Source organism: Notothenia rossii (genome assembly GCF_949606895.1).
Source record: "Notothenia rossii genome assembly, chromosome: 5".
Lineage (NCBI taxonomy): Eukaryota > Metazoa > Chordata > Actinopteri > Perciformes > Nototheniidae > Notothenia > Notothenia rossii.
Genome location: NC_136903.1, coordinates 15,130,320 through 15,147,597, shown reverse-complemented (window position 1 = coordinate 15,147,597; position 17,278 = coordinate 15,130,320). Strand labels below are relative to the sequence as shown.

General features: G+C 40.0%; 3 protein-coding genes across 4 annotated transcripts; 1 reads left to right on the top strand and 2 right to left on the bottom strand.

The window, feature by feature from the left end:
• Nucleotides 1-2: 2 nt before the first annotated feature.
• Nucleotides 3-13,929, bottom strand: fads2 (fatty acid desaturase 2). Of its 2 annotated transcripts, none has more exons than XM_079681466.1 (13): nt 13,845-13,929; nt 4,949-5,220; nt 3,789-3,899; nt 3,413-3,610; nt 2,744-2,845; nt 2,549-2,674; nt 2,414-2,474; nt 2,256-2,332; nt 1,957-2,054; nt 1,480-1,576; nt 1,311-1,390; nt 742-867; nt 3-521 (listed from the first exon to the last, which is right to left on the bottom strand). In XM_079681466.1, exons 2-13 carry the CDS (start codon nt 5,156-5,158, stop codon nt 470-472), a joined length of 1,338 nt encoding a protein of 445 aa, XP_079537592.1. In that variant the 5' UTR covers nt 5,159-5,220; nt 13,845-13,929; the 3' UTR covers nt 3-469. The 2 variants fall into 2 exon arrangements, with proteins under 2 accessions (XP_079537592.1, XP_079537591.1); XM_079681465.1 differs by lacking the exon at nt 13,845-13,929 and adding an exon at nt 5,775-5,961.
• On the top strand, nt 9,211-11,607 carry lrrc10b (leucine rich repeat containing 10B). The gene is made up of 2 exons (XM_079683880.1): nt 9,211-9,646; nt 9,785-11,607. The coding sequence occupies exon 2, from the start codon at nt 9,991-9,993 to the stop codon at nt 11,173-11,175; it is 1,185 nt and encodes a 394-aa protein (XP_079540006.1). The 5' UTR covers nt 9,211-9,646; nt 9,785-9,990; the 3' UTR covers nt 11,176-11,607.
• Nucleotides 13,930-14,048: 119 nt separating the features above from the next.
• Nucleotides 14,049-16,224, bottom strand: saxo4 (stabilizer of axonemal microtubules 4). Its single transcript, XM_079681467.1, has 8 exons — nt 16,131-16,224; nt 15,551-15,674; nt 15,169-15,331; nt 15,017-15,062; nt 14,771-14,868; nt 14,578-14,640; nt 14,219-14,457; nt 14,049-14,126 (listed from the first exon to the last, which is right to left on the bottom strand). Exons 1-7 carry the CDS (start codon nt 16,210-16,212, stop codon nt 14,314-14,316), a joined length of 720 nt encoding a protein of 239 aa, XP_079537593.1. The 5' UTR covers nt 16,213-16,224; the 3' UTR covers nt 14,049-14,126; nt 14,219-14,313.
• Between the last annotated feature and the right edge of the window lie 1,054 nt (nt 16,225-17,278).

The window sequence follows — 17,278 nt, the reverse complement described above, 5'->3', positions numbered from 1 at the left end:
TATTTGATGTCTCATCTTTTTGTATTTACTTTATTTCATGTGTTTGTCACTGGATTAATAAAGCCAGAGGTGGAGAAACAGTCAATAGTTATTTTATTGTATAATGTAAGATCAAGAAAGAAGTTCCATGAAGTACAATGATAACTTATCCTCAATTAAACAGGGTTTGTCATTTTTTGTTGTTTCAGCATGATAGATAATGAAAAAAACATCACTTTAAAATACCTCACAATCCATTTTCACAACTGTATCTATAACACCATACCACTGTTGCTCAAGGCGCTGTAAGGCAATTCAGAGAAATCCTGTGAGCACAAACATTGCGCACTGAATCGGAAAATACTAAAACGACACTAAGAAAGGATCATTCCCGTACTATCAACTGGAGTATAAAACCGAACAGATACAATCAATGTACGATGCAGTAGAAGAGAAAAACTTCCTGTAGGTACGGTGTAGAGAAAAGACGTCATTTATGGAGATACGCGTCAAGCCAGAGGTCGCCCGAGTTCTTCAGTGACCTGAAAAAAAACAAAAATACACACGACATCTATCAGGCAAGAGGTTCATCACTTAACTTTGTTCAGCAAGAACATTTGATTTAGTTATAGCCCTCATTCATCTGTCAGTTGGTTGGTTTCATACCTTTGTTTTGTTTAAATGTTCTCTTTTGTTTGTTGACAACCTCAACATGTCCTTTCCCAGCAGTAGATGAAGAACTACTTTTAGTATTGGACTTACCTGAAAACATCAACAATGCCTTGCCACATTGTTTTGACGTTGTAAGGAATCCCATGTTTCTCACACAGAGCACGGACCAGTGGGGCCACCCGACGGTAGTTGTGGCGCGGCATCGTGGGAAACAAACTTCAGACGAGAAACGGCACAGAAAGCGTCCATCGGACATGTTTAAAAAAATAGTGTTATAATTTTAAATTGAAATCAAGGTCGTTGTTTAAAATCAGCTTATTTCACTGTCATATGTGAGTTTATTATAATATAATTAATAGTATATTAGCTTTTTACAACTCTATTCAATGAAGCTATACTGTGTAATGTTTATGCTGAATATAGTCTTCAAATAATTTCATACACATTTTTTCAAGTAAAAACTTACAAATCTTTAAAAACTTTCTCTTTTTATCTGGAAATTAAAAAGATTTCCGGAATGATGGACTGATGGACTTGTAATACTTTTTGTATCTATAAGATGATTATTTCTCATTTATTTGAAGATCTTTTTGATTGTTTTCCTACAAGCTTTTGAGCTGATGAACACATGCTCTACTCAGACTAGATCATTGACTCACTGATGTTCGATTTGAAAGTTGAGGTGCCCGCTGAACCAGTCGTTGAAGGGGGACTGCTTGATATTACAGGTGGCCTTTAGCTAAAACAGAGAGCGAGAAAAAATACAAATGAATATATCAGCATCACATACAGATCACTGTGTACTGTCCCCTAAAAACCCGCGGGTACCTGCATGGAGAGCCAGTCCCGGTGCTTATCGTGGTCGATGTCCATCGGCAGGTGATTCATCTGAGTCACCCACACAAACCAGTGACTCTCCAAAAACCTGCCATTCACAACAACACCAGTCAGGAATAACCATGTGATCCAGGTTGATGACATGTCGGCTTCTATTACATTATAAAGGGTTTGTTAGTTGAAAATAAGGTTATTTTTGTAATTTATGTAAAAACGATTATATTATGAATCAAACATTTACAAAATATCAACTTTTGGGTATCATTGGAATCCTGTTCTAGCATAACATTTTTTGCAGCTCGCAGTTTAAGTGACAATAAATGTGTATTTTTGAGTTTTAGGTTGTTTTTTGATTTGTTTAGAGTAATCGTTGCAGCATAAGTACAAACAAGAGACATGTATGAGTGGTTAGATGTCAGTATTTGATTGTGTTACAGTAGGTGTGTGTGTTGGGGTTGTATTGATTACCTGACAAAGGTGATGAGCATCACTGAGCCGAACAGGCCGAACATGGGTATAGAACAGGACAGGTAGCGAAGGTAGTACGACAAAGACCAAGCCAGGTCCTTCAAAAGAGAGGAAGGTTAATTAGATGTATATAATATCTACTTTTCTTAAGTCATAAACATAAACAAAGAAGAAAATAATTTAGATCAGACTTTTTATCTCACTGGTGTCTCAGGGGTTTCTCGCATACATATTCAGTTATCAGACAGAAAATGTTGCTTATGTAATCTGCACTGTAACACGATAAGACAGCATCTTACCACCCAGTCGTGGCGTGAAATCATGGTGCGTATGATCTGCACGTGGAAGTAAATTGGAATGAGTAGCGGGGGTCCAACTATAGGGGAGGAAAAAATAACAGTTATACCTGTGAAGTTTTACAGTTTCAATTTTTTTTAAATGACACCAGGAAACATACCAAGAAAGAAGTACTGGTGTTGGTAGTGGTAGGGCATATATTTGATCTTTTTTATGCCGTACTGTAACAGAGAAAACAGAGTTAGAATGAGAGTCTGGTCAAATACTGTATATATTTGTTTTTTACTGAACTTGCCTCCACTGGTTGAGTGGCTCCAACCACGAAGACGTGCAACATGTTGACATCAGGGTCCTTACTGAAGATGTTGGGTTTAGCATGATGCTGGAAATGTCTGTGATTCCACCAGTTAGCAGACGCACCCTAAGAAAAACAATCTCTTAATAACTGTGAAAAAACGTCATTGAAAATAGGATTAGGAATAACAATTACCTTCAAATGGCCGATGGAAAACTTGTGCAACACGTGATTCCAGCTGGATTTCTTAAAGACGGACAGATGGCCAAAGTCATGCTGCAGCCACCCAGCCTGCAACTGCAGAAGAAGAAGTGAAAAAAGCATTAATATATTCAAAACATAATCGAATGTACGCCTGGGTGTAAATATCACTGTCTACTACAGTATGGACAACTGGGTGCATTGTTTCTTTGCCATACATGTAATATACACACCCAGGCATTGTACAATATAGTTGCCCAGGTGCATATAGCATCTACCTTAATTTATAGTTGGGCACAGATATGCAAAAGGCCCAACTACCACTCCTATACAAGCAGCAGAGAGACTTTATAGTTGTGTTTAGCCTATTTGTATTATTTAGTTGTGTCTCTTTGTGGTCTCTACACCTCTCTATGTGGTCTTGTATCTAATTTTGTTACCCTTTTATTTTAGTGATTTTAAAATGTTTTTTTTTGTCATTTTGGTTATTTTGTGTCTTTGATGATTCTTTGTGGTTGTTTTTCCCCTTTTAATAGTCATAGTTTATTATGGATTATTTGTGTGTCTTTGAAACGGTTTTGCATAACTTTCTTTTTCCAGTCTTTTTATGTTTCTTTGTGAATCCCTTCCACCTTATGAGAAAATGTATGATGTTTGACTCACCTGAGCAGTTGCCAGCATGAAGGCGCTCAGAAACGTCAGAGTCCAGCTGGTCCCCCAGACCCAGATGATGAGCCAGGCGAGGGCCTCCAGCAGCAGGATGTGACCCAAGTGGAGGCAGAAGAACAGAGGCCGGGCTTCAAACAGACCCTCGCTCTCTGCCTTCGCACGTAAAGAGTGGAAATCTTTTATGATTGCCGCCTGAAAGTAGAGAAGAAGAAACATACAGGTCCAGCAAAGTTCAACAGATGATGCAAGCAATAAAAAAAGTATGCATGCATGTTGCTATACAGTACATGGTATCTATTCACCATGTTGTACCAATAAGACGTGACTATTGAGATGTTGATTTATTTGAAGAATCTGAAGCACATCTCACGTTTTTGTCCCGGTCCTGACTTGGCTCTGTCGCTGCCAGCTCTCCAATGAACAGGGGCTTCAGAAACTTTTGTACATATTTTACGTTGGGATGAAAAGCAGTGAATGCCTCCTGGAAAACAGAAATGAGAAATCTTGTCAGAGAATAATTGTACAAGTCATTATTGGGTTTAAAGTCCCCTTGTAGGTGGTTAAAGTCCCCTACGTGTGCCGTTTTGGTTTCAAGACCCTGTTTCGCGGAGGACATCAAAAAAAGTCCTAGAAAAGACAACTTAAACTTAACTAATGTGCATTTAAAGAAAAGAGGAATAGTTTTGGCGAAAACTAAAAAGGTACCATGGGGTACAGGAATTAGTTTTGGTTTCAAGACCCTGGTTCACAGAGGATACCAAAAAAGTCTTAGAAAGACAAGGTAAGCTTAACTATTTGCATTTAAAAATAAAAAAGAGGAATAGTTTTGGCGAAAAATAAAAGGTACCATTGGGTCAGATTATAATTTTCCAAAGGTTTGTTCAGATGTGTGTATCTCACACTGCACTGTAACTGTGATTCATGTATCTTTGCTTTTAAATGAGTGTTTTAGCCTTGCCTTGCCTTGCCTTACATTTCTTTTGGGGGAGGACTCACTTAGACAGTTTACTTGCGTGAAAGAAGTATTCATTATAGTAAAAGTACTGGTTCTGCATAAATATGGACCCTGTAATTGTTAAAAATATATTTCTAGCTTGTCAATACTGATGTAACAATGTGTAAGCAGCATATTGCTGGTGTAGCCTGACGTAAGGGGCAGGTACACTTCAAAGGGACACATGATACATCTTTGAGGTCGTATGATAAAGGATGGAAACCACTAGTTAAATATTCAAAGATGTGTTGGATTTTAAGAGCATAGGACATGAAACGTGAATTTCTCTAGTCACAAAGTGACTATGACCGTCGGATTAATGCAGTGAATTAAAAAGTACTATAGTACATGTCCCTCTGAAATGTGAGGGTGTACTATAGAAGTAACAAGTATTTTACCTGTTGAAAATGTTGAGTTACATTTCCCCACTGACATGTTTGAACACCACACCAACTGAAGCCACTTATATTCTCAGGTAATATTTTTATATTAACCATAACATATATAAAAAGTAATTATATCAAGCAACATATCACCGAGGCGTCCTCTCCTGCGTAGTGGCTGATGACCCGGCTGCCTCCTGGGTGTCTTTTGGCCCACTGTGTGATGTTGTAAACCTTCCGATCAATCACCAGCCACTGGTCGTTCCTGTTGCAGTGGCTCTGCACCTCTTCCCAGGTGTAGACCCCCCCGGCTCTCCCGCTGCCCGGCTCCCCTGCCTCCGTCAGATGGCCTCCACCTCCCATCTTCACTGCTGCCTCTGGCCTGGGTCCACCTGCGCACTTAAGTCCAATAACAGACTTGACACCTGGATGAAGAAACAGAGGTGTGTTAATCTCCCCTGGGACAGTGTGCAGCGTGCAGAGGGAGTTAGGAAGAAGAGGATTTTAACCTGTTGCTCTCTTTAGTTTAACCTCCCAGCCTGTGTTACACAATTGAAGTCAGAAAAAGAGCACAGCAACATCTTCACTAATGATTGAAGATCAAACTCGACTCGCAGGCTGCTGGTGAAAAAGGGCGGATTCAAATGTGGAGTTTGCATCCTTCGTCTGTATCGACTTTTACCTCAAATGTGCATGTCAAGTGCACATCCTCACATTATAAAACACGCAAATTATCTACTGTATATTTAGACTCTTATGAGTGTGTGTGTGACTTCATCTTCACAGCCGCATATGAAAGCAATAAGTCGCGGTTCATTGTAAAACGCGGCTGTAAAACACAGAACCATCAAATCACAGTCTCTCCATTACCGCTGATCGGTTGGTTATTGATCAGTTAAACACTGATCACAGATAGCAGACGGTAGGCTGTACAGGCCCGCCACATTAACATAAAAAAAGACAAATATGTCACACTTACAGGATCCAGATTTTGGCAACTCTCCCCAGGTTTCAGTCACATTCACACACCGGCTCACTTTATATGATCCCGTTATTCAGACACATTTGAAATATTACCAACATCCTAAATTCATCCTCGTGTCTTCCCTAATATTTTCATGGACTCATTCACCCACTCATTTAGAACAACTTCCGAGCCGATCATTCGAGGGTTTTTGGGCCAATGAGCGTACAGTATATCCTGGACCACTGGCTGATGTGCAATGGGCTCAACAAGCAGCTCGTTTGAATATCACACACACTCGTCTGTGAAAGAGTGACTGTTACAGCATCTATCGTTACATGTATATCATAATCTACAATGTAAATGCGCATTATCACTGCATATCATATTAAATATGGTCGTAGTGAAGTCTTTATTTTTCGATATTTACTCCATTCTAGTTGGTTGATGATTATTCAGGATTTATTGCATTGTTCTTGTTGTTTCCAATAAAATAAAGCTTACTTGGGAATAAAAAGGGTTTCTGTCCTTGAAAGAGAGTAGCTCGTGTTTACAAATAATGATTTAACTATCCTGGGTCAAAGAAATAATATATTGAGATTGATCTTGTTTTTTTGTGTTTTTTTTACCAAAATATCTTAAATTCATCTACATTGATTCAATGTTCTAAGAAGAAAATAGTTGCTGCTAAATTAAGTTATATTACGTAATATATTCTGTGGTTGCGAGATATCTTTTTACACATTTAATTACTGAATATTTTCAGACATGTAGCCATACTGTACCTGTATTTAAAGCTCTCTCGCAATCTCTTGAACTCATACAAATGACAGTCGAAACAAGTCTAGTTTGATATTATTATTAAGATTTTGTAACAACATTAAATATATATGTTCATTGTTTGCTATGCAATATGTGTGTTGCAGAACCCTCCTCCACCAGCAGATAGTGCAGATGTGCTCCTTTCATCAGACACCTCTTTGTCCTCATTTAACCCCAACGATACAACAGCAGGTAGATTACAGGCTAGTGTTGCATGTGTGATCCTCATACATACAATAATGTAATTTAACCCAATAGTATGTTTCATTATTAATTATTTGTTCTTGAATGATAGAAAGTAACCTTTAAAGTGTCATTTTTTGTGTGTTTTTTTTATCATTTTAATTGCTTTTCCATTTGTTTTTAATACCAGCTGGGTCATGCAGTTCTTAATCTGCATTCAACACATTCACCTCAGCAGTCACAGCCATTCACCGCCCGCAGTCTCTGTCTGTCTGCTGCTTACAGTCCTTTGTGTCATTTCAGGGTCGTTTGAATGCGGCGCAGAAATTTGCAAATCAGCTCTTTTGGTCTTCAGCATATCAGACAGGATTATCCTCAAGCAGCATGCGGACTGTCTCCCTGTTTATCCGCTTCTTCTGCCACAGCTCATCAGGCTGACAGTAGCTCGGCACATCTGACCCCAGCAGCTTTTCCAGGCTTTTCTTTGGTTTCACAACCAACAAACAGGCTGTCGATCAGAAAACAAGCCAGCTATTGTCGAATAAAGTTAGTGTAACAAGTTAAAGTCTGAGTTTTTGGAACTTCACATAAGTATTTTCTGTTTTGGGAGGCTTCCAATCTTAAGGCTTCCAAACTGACATATTCACCACCTGCAATTCAAGCAATAATACTAAAACTTAGCATGCATAAATTTAAAATGTATGCTTATTTTAGATCAATGGTTTGCAAGTATTATATACAGCAATGTCAGAAATTGCATTATAAAAATAATGCATTACAAGTCAAATATCCTGCATTCAGAAGTACAATGGAAGAAGTATTATTACAGTTTTAAATTAATACTACATGTAGTTTACTTAATTAGTAGTGCTCGAGTGCAAACATACACTTTTTTTCACTCAAGCACTACTGATCTCAAGCAGAATCGTCTCTGTCAGAGTTACAATACCGTTGAAGTATTCATTTATTTGTATTACTGCTTTATTGTATTTATAGTGATGCATTGATTTATACTGTTTTGTTTGTACCATACTCAAAGTATATTTTGCAGGATGCAAATGTTCATCCATGATTAATCTAATTTGTGCCCTAACATCTGTTGCCCTTTTATTTAAAACTTGCTTTAGGCTCATGAAAATGTTGGATCTATTTTGAGCCACAGAGTATGAATATTAGTCTAGTCACATTCATGATAATCTGAACTGCATTTGAATAGATTTAGTTATTTCTGAGGTGGTGAGTAACCACATTGACCTATACTGTATGGAAAACCTTTACTTTATTATTGGCATTTGGTGAGACTTTTACTCTTTCATACTGCCCAATGAATAATAACAGTTACACTGTCCTCAGGTTGAACACTGTGAGGGTTAGCAGAAGTGTACAGGTCATTTTTGTGTCTGTTCTGTGTCAAAGCAGAAGGTCACATGACGGCTGTCGTCACAGCTTTTTAATTGGTCTGTAAAAACCTGCTGAAGCTAATGTCTGTAGTGTTTGATATAAACCAGTCCCAAAGTTACCATCTTTGGAGGTCCAGGGGACTGCCTGAAGATTACTGTTATTTTACTCAGATGTGTCAGGTATCATTATTAAGTTCGGGTTAAGAAGTTCAGTAAAAGTAAAAGTACATGAGAAAAATATTACTAATAATAAGACGTTTCTTTAGTAAAGGTGTAATCAGCAAAATATACTTTAAGAACAAAACAAAAGTACTAATTACACAGTATTATTGCTACTGTCAGTGTTATAACAGAATATCTTGTTGATATTTTCAAGTTTATGAAGTATTTTCTTGTTGTGGCTGGTTGAGGTGACATTTTCTGTATTTTTTTAGAGTCAGATACTTTAGTTGTGGCGCATGATTTTGTGAAAATGTATTTTGTATTATGTACATTTGAAATCAGTCTGTCCATTTCCGATTGTTTGAGTGGTGAGGTCTTGAAACTTTCTCTCCTTTTTATATAAGTACATATCCATTGATCAAAGGTTGACTGGGACAGAGAATAGGACATACCCTATACCCATAACATGAACAAAAACTAAACAAAACAAAAAGTAAATGAAATAATGTGAAAATGTATATTTTAGATATATAAATCTACAACAAGCTTAAGTTTTATGTAGAGATAATAACAATGATAATATTAATAATAATAATAATAATAATAACAATATTGATCATAGAAATGAAAAGATGTTTGTTATCATCTGCAAGTAAAATAAAAATATATACCAAATGTAGGTGAAAGGTTAAATTTTGTATATTTGAGCATAGAGGTGCTGCAGTGTTGTTACAAAATCGTTTCAATACGAGCACGTGCAATAAAATGCGAGTAGGAGTGAACGTTTTTCATACACAAACTAGGACACTAGGACACACACACACACACGCACGCACACACAAGCACACACAAGCACACACAAGCACACACACACTGACCATGTGATGAGAATGCCCCCTGCTCCGGTTACAGAGGGGGGGAGGAGGGAGGCAGCAGTTCAATGTAAAGCTTCACACTGATGGAGAGACGCGGTCAGCATCGGGAGGGCAGAGGCAGGCAGTCTGCGCTGCAATTTCCCAAAATGTGGAATTTCTTTCTCCGGCGCGGATTAAAACTCCGGGAGTCACCGCGGCCTCTAATGGGGAGCAGCTGCATTAACTAGTGGGCAGACTTCCATTAACTCCTTTCCTTTGCCGCCGGCCAGGTTGCACGCACTGTGGACTTATCCAGCAACATCCGGCAGCACGAGAGACATTTAACGGACTATTAAAGTCCCAAAGTGGCACTTTTTTCCTGTTCTGATAGAGTGACCGGATCACGTGGACAGGTGCGCGTTATCTCTCTTAAAAGCCTGGAGGAAGTTAAAGAGGAGAAGAAAGGGTAAGGACTGCAAGGATTAAATTTAAACTGCAAATGCTGCTGTACTTTGTTGAGCTCAACTATAAGAAGCACTATTACTAATACTACAGCCATTAAAACTATTACGTCAAAGTTTGACACTGTTGTTTTCTGATCAAGGCATAGATGAAGCGATGAAAATTCACCTGACAAACTGCTCTAATATGGCTGCAAGACTGTTAACTGTCTCGGGGGTGGATGGCGTTTGCAGCCGTTGGGCTCATCAAGGAGTCAACAGCAGCTCCCACGCTGAGGGTTAACTTGTCACAGACACTATCTCATCAAATGACTCTGTCCTGACTCACATAGAGTCAGGGGCTGCAGTCATGGGCAACTCCTCCACCAAGGAAGAGGGGGCGCTAGAAGAAGAGGAGGGGGCAAAGGATGGCGAGGAATCCGAAATCACAGAGAAGAAGAAAGAAGAGGTGGTGGTGGAGGGAGAGCTTCCACTGGGGGTGGAGGAGATGTTCGAGAGTGGAGACCCTGTGCTGGACTTGAGCTACCGTAAATTCAAGCGCTTGCCGTCACGAGTCATTGAACTGTTGCATCTGGAGAAGCTGTATGTTTGTGGGAACAGCCTGCGCACTCTGCCCGACAGCATCTCCCAGCTGAAGGGTCTGCGAGTCCTGGCCCTCGACTTCAACAAGATGGAGGACGTTCCCCTTGCTGTGTGTGAGCTCACTAAACTGACTCGCCTCTACCTGGGCAGCAACCGGCTCATGTGCCTCCCGCCCGAGCTGAAGAACCTCCGGAGTCTGCGCTGTCTGTGGGTCGAGAGCAACTACTTCCAAACATTTCCCCGGGAGCTCTACGACCTCCCCAACCTCAAGTCCCTTCAGATTGGGAACAACCGTATGAAGACGCTGCCATCTGACCTCATTCGAATGGAGGCTTTGAGGGGATTATGGTTGTACGGGAACCGCTTTGAGACCTTCCCCAGAGTCCTGCTGCGCATGGAGCATTTGGAGATTTTAGATATAGACCGCAACAAGATAACAGAGTTCCCCAGCCTGAAGCGACTCCACAACCTTCATCTCTTCTCCTACGACCACAACCCAGTGGACAGCCCTCCTAGAGTAGGCGGGGAGGTCATCGTGGTCGGGGAAGGCGCTGCGGAGTTCTTGGAGGCTCGAGAGGCCAAGAAAGAGAGACTACGAAAGGCCGCAGAGGAAGAGGCCGAAGAGTTGGCTCTGGCGGAAGAGGAGCCAGTGATTCACGGCATCCTGAAGAACAGCAGCTCCAACTCAAAACAAATCACTTCAGGGGACGCAGACGCTAATGAGGAAGAGCCTATGACAATTGAGGAGGAGGAAGGGGAGATTCCTGTCCCTGAGTATGATGCAGGTGATCTTGAATACAACGAGGAAGGGGTTGAGTATGAGACGGAGGAGCTGATATGTGAAGGAGAGGGGTTTGAATATGAGGGAGACGAGCTGGAGTACGAGAGGGCTCAGCTGGACTATGAGTATGAGGAGCTGGAGGACACAGGGAGGCAAGATGAAGGGGCATGAAAATCCCTTAACCATCCAGACTCTGATGATCTGCTGGCAGGCGGAGGTGGATGAAAGAAGCTGACACAAATGAGCCGTGCTGCTTATTTCTAATCTATCGTTAACTGTGAAAGTGAATGAGGCATTATTTAACTGTAAAGTGACAGCACCGTGACATCTCAATCAGCTGCTAATGACCAAATCAGATCAGGACTCAGGTGGTGTGTGTGTGTGTGTGTGTGTGTGTGTGTGTGTGTGTGTGTGTGTGTGTGTGTGTGTGTGTGTGTGTGTGTGTGTGTGTGTGTGTGTGTGTGTGTGTGTGTGTGTGTGTGTGTGTGTGTGTGTGTGTGTGTGTGTGTGTGTGTGTGTGTGGCTGTTTTTGCATTATGTTGTTTTCTGAGTGTGCACAGGAGACCAAGTCTTCCCTTATTAAATATTAATGTTGCTGATGAAGTCAGTGTCAGTTGTTCATGGGAGTATGTCTTAATTGGGAGCCAGTGAACGCACCAGCATATGTTTACTTCAATGACACTCTGTAGTATTTCCACCCATCACGGTCAGTGTCTGTTTAATGTGCCAGTGCACCTCTGCTCGACTTGCTGCTATTTTTATAAACCGAGACTGTGTGTGCACATGTAGTTGTGTGTATTGAATTTAGATTTACAAAATATTTATGACATACTTAACAAAACCCCCCCACCCTTGTCAGTGTTGTGTAAGCAGTCCTGAGAGTGTCAGTGCCAAGAAAGAGAGGGAGACAAGCAGGATTATTAAACGGATGAATAGCTGGGGTGCCTCACCATAAAAGGTAAGTCCATAGGGAGGCTCCAAACATGAAATAGACTCACAAAAAAATCAAGTAAGAGATTTTTCTTTTCAAATAAAACAACCTGATGCCCTTTGCAGGTCAGAGACTCAGGTCCGTCATGACCTTTGTATACTCCCCTTTTGTCTCCACTGCACCTTTTTTTACCTCTGCCTCTCACATGAAGCAGGTCTGGCTCTTGTTCTCCTCTCATCTCTGCACTCATTATTCATGTGGGGCTCGCATGTAATCCAATCCTCTTTCCCTCCACGTTTCTTTTTTCTCGCATCTCATTCAGTGAAATATTTATCCTAATGCTAAAATATTCATGCTCATTCTCGTATGGCAGCTTGTCTCGACTGTGCTGAGGGAAACATTTGGAAAACAGACTTAAACTGATGATTGCATGTCTTCAATTCTAAAACATGAAATGCATGAATTCTCTCTTTTAGGCCCCATATTTTGTATTTGAACAGTGAGAACCAGAGGGGCTTGAGTGACATTTGACATTTAAAGGAGAACAAAAACCGAAAATGACCATTCTATGTCCTGACTTTGTTTAGGGGTATTTGTGTTTTATGCCTATGGCTGCAACTGATCATTTATATAACCTATCAGTGTTGTAATAATTATTGCTTAATTGAGTGATTGTTTAATTTAATATTAGAACATTTTACAATTGCCCTTCACAGTTCCCTTTAGAGCAAATGTGTTTCTTTAAATTCATACAGGCACAGCGCAGCGACCGCACACTGACAATGCATGCTGACATTTAGCCAGTGTAATGCTAACCATGCTAAATTAGCTATTAGCACCAAACACAAAGTACAGCTGAGGTGGATGGAACTGTAATTAGTTTAGAAGGTATGTGGTGATAAAGAGTTTGGCAAAATGATATGTTGACCTTATAATAGCACTATATGGCAGGCACAAACTGGCTGTACCAAAGGTCATTGAAATCCATCCAGGAGTAGTTGTTGAGATACTTCACTCTTGATCATAGTTTCTGACTGACCAACAACTATATCGCTAGAGCTGCTGGAAGAGCCACATTTCCATAAAGCGTATTATTTCCCTGTTCACCTCAGAAAGATGTGTAGGCAAATAATCAAACACTACTGTCTACACTTTGCTGAGAACAACACTTACTGCGGTTTTCTGTATCTCTTGTTTTGACACCGTAATCCTGTGTTTATTGGACTTGCATCGACAATGTAAAACCGCTGAGAGTTTCCCACAGTTAGTGTATAGTATGGAGAAACAGTATACAACCCATAATGTGACGCTTTTAGGAACTCGATCCTGTCCTCGGCCTGTGCTCGGCTGCTCGCTCCGCAGCAGTGGGTGGCAAAACAGTTTGACACACAGCAGACGTGGATGGGAGTCTGTGCCATATACTCTGAATCTGAGTATAATTATTTTGCTCATTAGTTTACACTCTCATTCTTTGTAGGTCAGTGAAAGCCAGACAGTCAAAGACAAAGCATCATCACCTTCTCTCCCTCTTTGGCTTTCACACCACTCACTACTTCACACATTTGTCTGACTGGCAGCTCACACAAAAAGGACTTCACAAAGAGATGAGAATGTGCCGCTTTTAGACAGGACTATTGCATAACAACACAGACAGTGTAGTGATAAAGGATTTCAGGATTTAATTACAAGGATATGTATTGCTAATGCGGTTCTTACTCAAATCAAAGCACAAATCACCAGGAGTTATGTGTTAACCAGAGAATTACATTTTATTATAAGTCTTGCAGGTCCCATCTCAGGTGTTCCAAGATCTAACCCCTCAACATGAATCTGTGAAATAAAAGCAGGTCATTTGAGTAAAGGGAACATTTGCATTATGGGACTTTATGTGTGGAGATTGTTTATGTACCTGTCCGTGTCCCGACAATTGTAGCCGTTGTCCATTTTTGTGCAGACGATTCCTGCACTAGTGTGGCCAGATTTCAACTTTTCCCAATTGGCATCATGACAGAAGCTGGAATATAACGTGGACATGTCAACAAATCAAACTTGAATCTTTAAGATTGGCAATATCTGAACAGTTTAAACACACTTACGTGCTTTTATAATGTGTGTTAAAGTGTGAACCATCAAAAGGTGTCTTAGGCAAAGCCTGGTTGTTTGGAGCATTGAGAATAAACCCTGTTGGCTCCTAGAAAACACAACAACATGGTAAAACAACAAATATCTCACAGAGGTTGTATTGAGTAAAGGTAAATAATATAAAATATTCAAATTTATAACCTTTTTTCCAATGGTCGTAGCAGTTGGTGTATTGCTTTTAGTCTGTGGTGAGGGCAAGCGGGAGGCCTAGAAGAGCAGAGTGAGGCAGGTTAAAGTTAAAAGGGATAACATTCAAATCTACAGCTGACTGGAAGCAGATCAATACTGACTCGGCAGGTCAAAGGAGCGATGGCAACTCGATTGAATCCTGTTTTATGAGAGAAATGGCTGCTGCAAACGCTCGGTCTCGCCTCAGTGCCCTCAAACACAAGCACAGAAAAATGCTGTTAAAAGTCATGGCTTCTGGAAAATGATACTACAAACTGCATTCTTTCAAAAGATTGTGTCAGAGTGGATGCATGTAAGTTCTGTGGGTCAACCTGCGGAAATGACGGCCGAATGAAGTCATTTGTCATCACTGTGTGAGTCTGGAGAGGTTCAACCTGAACGAGAATAATGTACACATTGGATAAAGACGGACCACACATTTTAAATAAATGTTGAACCTATAGTGTGATTACATATAAAGAAAAGTAATAATAATTTATACATTTGACAATTTACCAAACTTACGATGCAGCTTTTGTCCTGAAATGTGTTGAGTTGTAGGTTTGTTCCCTCTGTGAAACCACTCTCTCCTCTTGGAGCCACAGTCACACGGTTCTGTGAAACTAGAGGAAGTGCTTTCTAAATGCATTTACAAACAAACTCCAAACTGCACTCAAGTAAAAGCTTTTCATTGTTATTGGCACAAATTACATTAAAGAAGACCTTATAAATCTTATATTTATATATAACTAACATTTTTTATCATTTTACCTTTTGGTGTTTGACAGTGTGGTACAAAAAAATGTTGGTATTCTGTCTGAGGGAAAATATTCAAAGCAGACAATTAGTAATTACATTCTCAATACTTTTGCATGTTTGACATTTCTCAACATCTCAGGCGTTGTTATCTTTCTGTGTTTCACCTTTTCCTCCACAGTCTCTGCCTTTGGGTGCATCCTCAGCTGGTAGAAGCCGCTGTCTCTGGGTTTGTTAATGAGGCTTGGTAAAGACCCCCAGCAGTCAGACCGGACGTGAGGCTGGTAGTGCTGCTTAGTTTGCGTCGTGAAACTGTCAGATAACAGGAGTCTGAGGACAAAAACAACACATCTGTGTTTGAGGAGACAAGCTTTTTGAAGCTAGAGAGGAACAGTTGTTTTATACATGACAGTGGGGATTTCACAGTCAATTGAACCACTTCAGGAAGTTGGTTTACAAGAAAGCAAACACAGAACAAACAGTGCTATTACAATTAAGTATCAAGCATTACATTTCATTTGAATTGTCTTCACTTGCCCTGGCACTTACCCAAATTGAGGGTTATCAATGTGGTCCAAACTGGGCCTGTAGAATATGGCTGGTCTCTGATTTGATGTGAAGCCCGTCCCTCTGGGGTGGCCGAGGTAAGAGGAGAAGTTTGTAGTGCCTGGCACTGAGACAGTGGTACAAATATTGGCCTTGAGAATCAGTTTAATACAGGTTACTTACAGTGATGAAAAGTAGCCTACATTTACCCAATAGCTGTAATTAAGTACAATTTAGAGATACTTTTTATTTTCTGTGCCTTTACACTTTAGTCCATAGTAGTCCACTTCAGTTTGGAAGCAAATACTAGAGAGAAAAACAAGCAGGTTCATATACAAAATATATATAAAGCGAAAATAAGCTACTTTTAGTTTTGGTACTTTAGGTATATTTTGATGGCAATACTTTTGACTAAGGACTTTGACTTTTCTTTGATATTTATATAAGGTGGTGTAACTACTTTAAGTTAGGTACAAGATCTAAGTAAAGTACTTCGTCCACCACTGGTTATTTATGTATACTCTGAGACTTTCTGACAGGGTCCTCTAATTTGAGATAAAAGAGCCCCCCTCATCATGCTCACCATAAGAAGTATTTTGTAGTTTGTTTCCGGTCGGTCGTCCCCTGCTGCCTGTCGGCATGACCATCCTCCCCTGCGCAGCCATCTGTGACTGCTGTAATGGAAACCCTCAGTGACAAAGAAAGTGATGGATGACAAATATCCTCTGGGCATGTGCTCAGCGCTGTAACCACAAACAGAGGCAGCAAACAAAGTGTAACTCCTTTGTTTTTAGGTTTGACAGAAACACAAGCTTTCTCAAGAAGAGATTACTGAGTCTGTAGATAATATTGCAATAAGTGCTCCCTCTATCACATGCTGTTTGAGAGAGGAGAAAAAGTTCAGCAGCACAGCAGTACAGCTACAGATATCTATATATACACCAAATACAAATTATCTTAGATAAAAAAGAAAGCTCCTGAGACGTACCTGCATCTCCAGGTTGTTGTTCACCTCTCTGTCTTCTGGTAGTTTGAAGGGAAACATGTTTCTGTTGCTAGGAGATTCAGCACAAGGGGCAGCAACATTACCGCTCAACAGTGACTGCAGTGTCCAATGATTATATGTATATTACAGTTAATAATATCATAAGGTAATATTGTTTCAGGTCCATGCTTTTTTCCGTTAACACTGATCCTACACGAGGTGCAGCTGCATTACAGTGTGTTAAATGTTTATATGATATGTGTCCTAAAAAGGGGGTAAAGTAAAGTTCTACCAATGTAATGTTGTGTATTGGGAACTTTCTTTTATCGTACAAACATTAAACAATATATCTTAACATATCTACATTGTATTTCTCATTCAAAATCATACCTATTTATATTATTTACAGTACAGACACTATGACTGTCTGACTGGTTTTAATCTAACAAGTGTCTCTAATTCATAATAATAATAATAATTATTGCCCATACAAATTTGCACAATTCACTATCATCGTTGAAGGTAATTTATATAATTCCTACACCTTATTTAATTCAGCTTAAATAGTTCCTTGACTGTTTTAAAGATTACTATTATTGTATGATTTACAGGTTGTAAAGCTTTTAAGTGGCATGATGTATAAATAAAACTGATTTGCATTCCATTTGAGCCGTGCAGTAGCAGAAGTCCTCATCAGACTGCACAGATTCCTCATGCGTCCATTGGATGGCAGTGTGATGCTACAG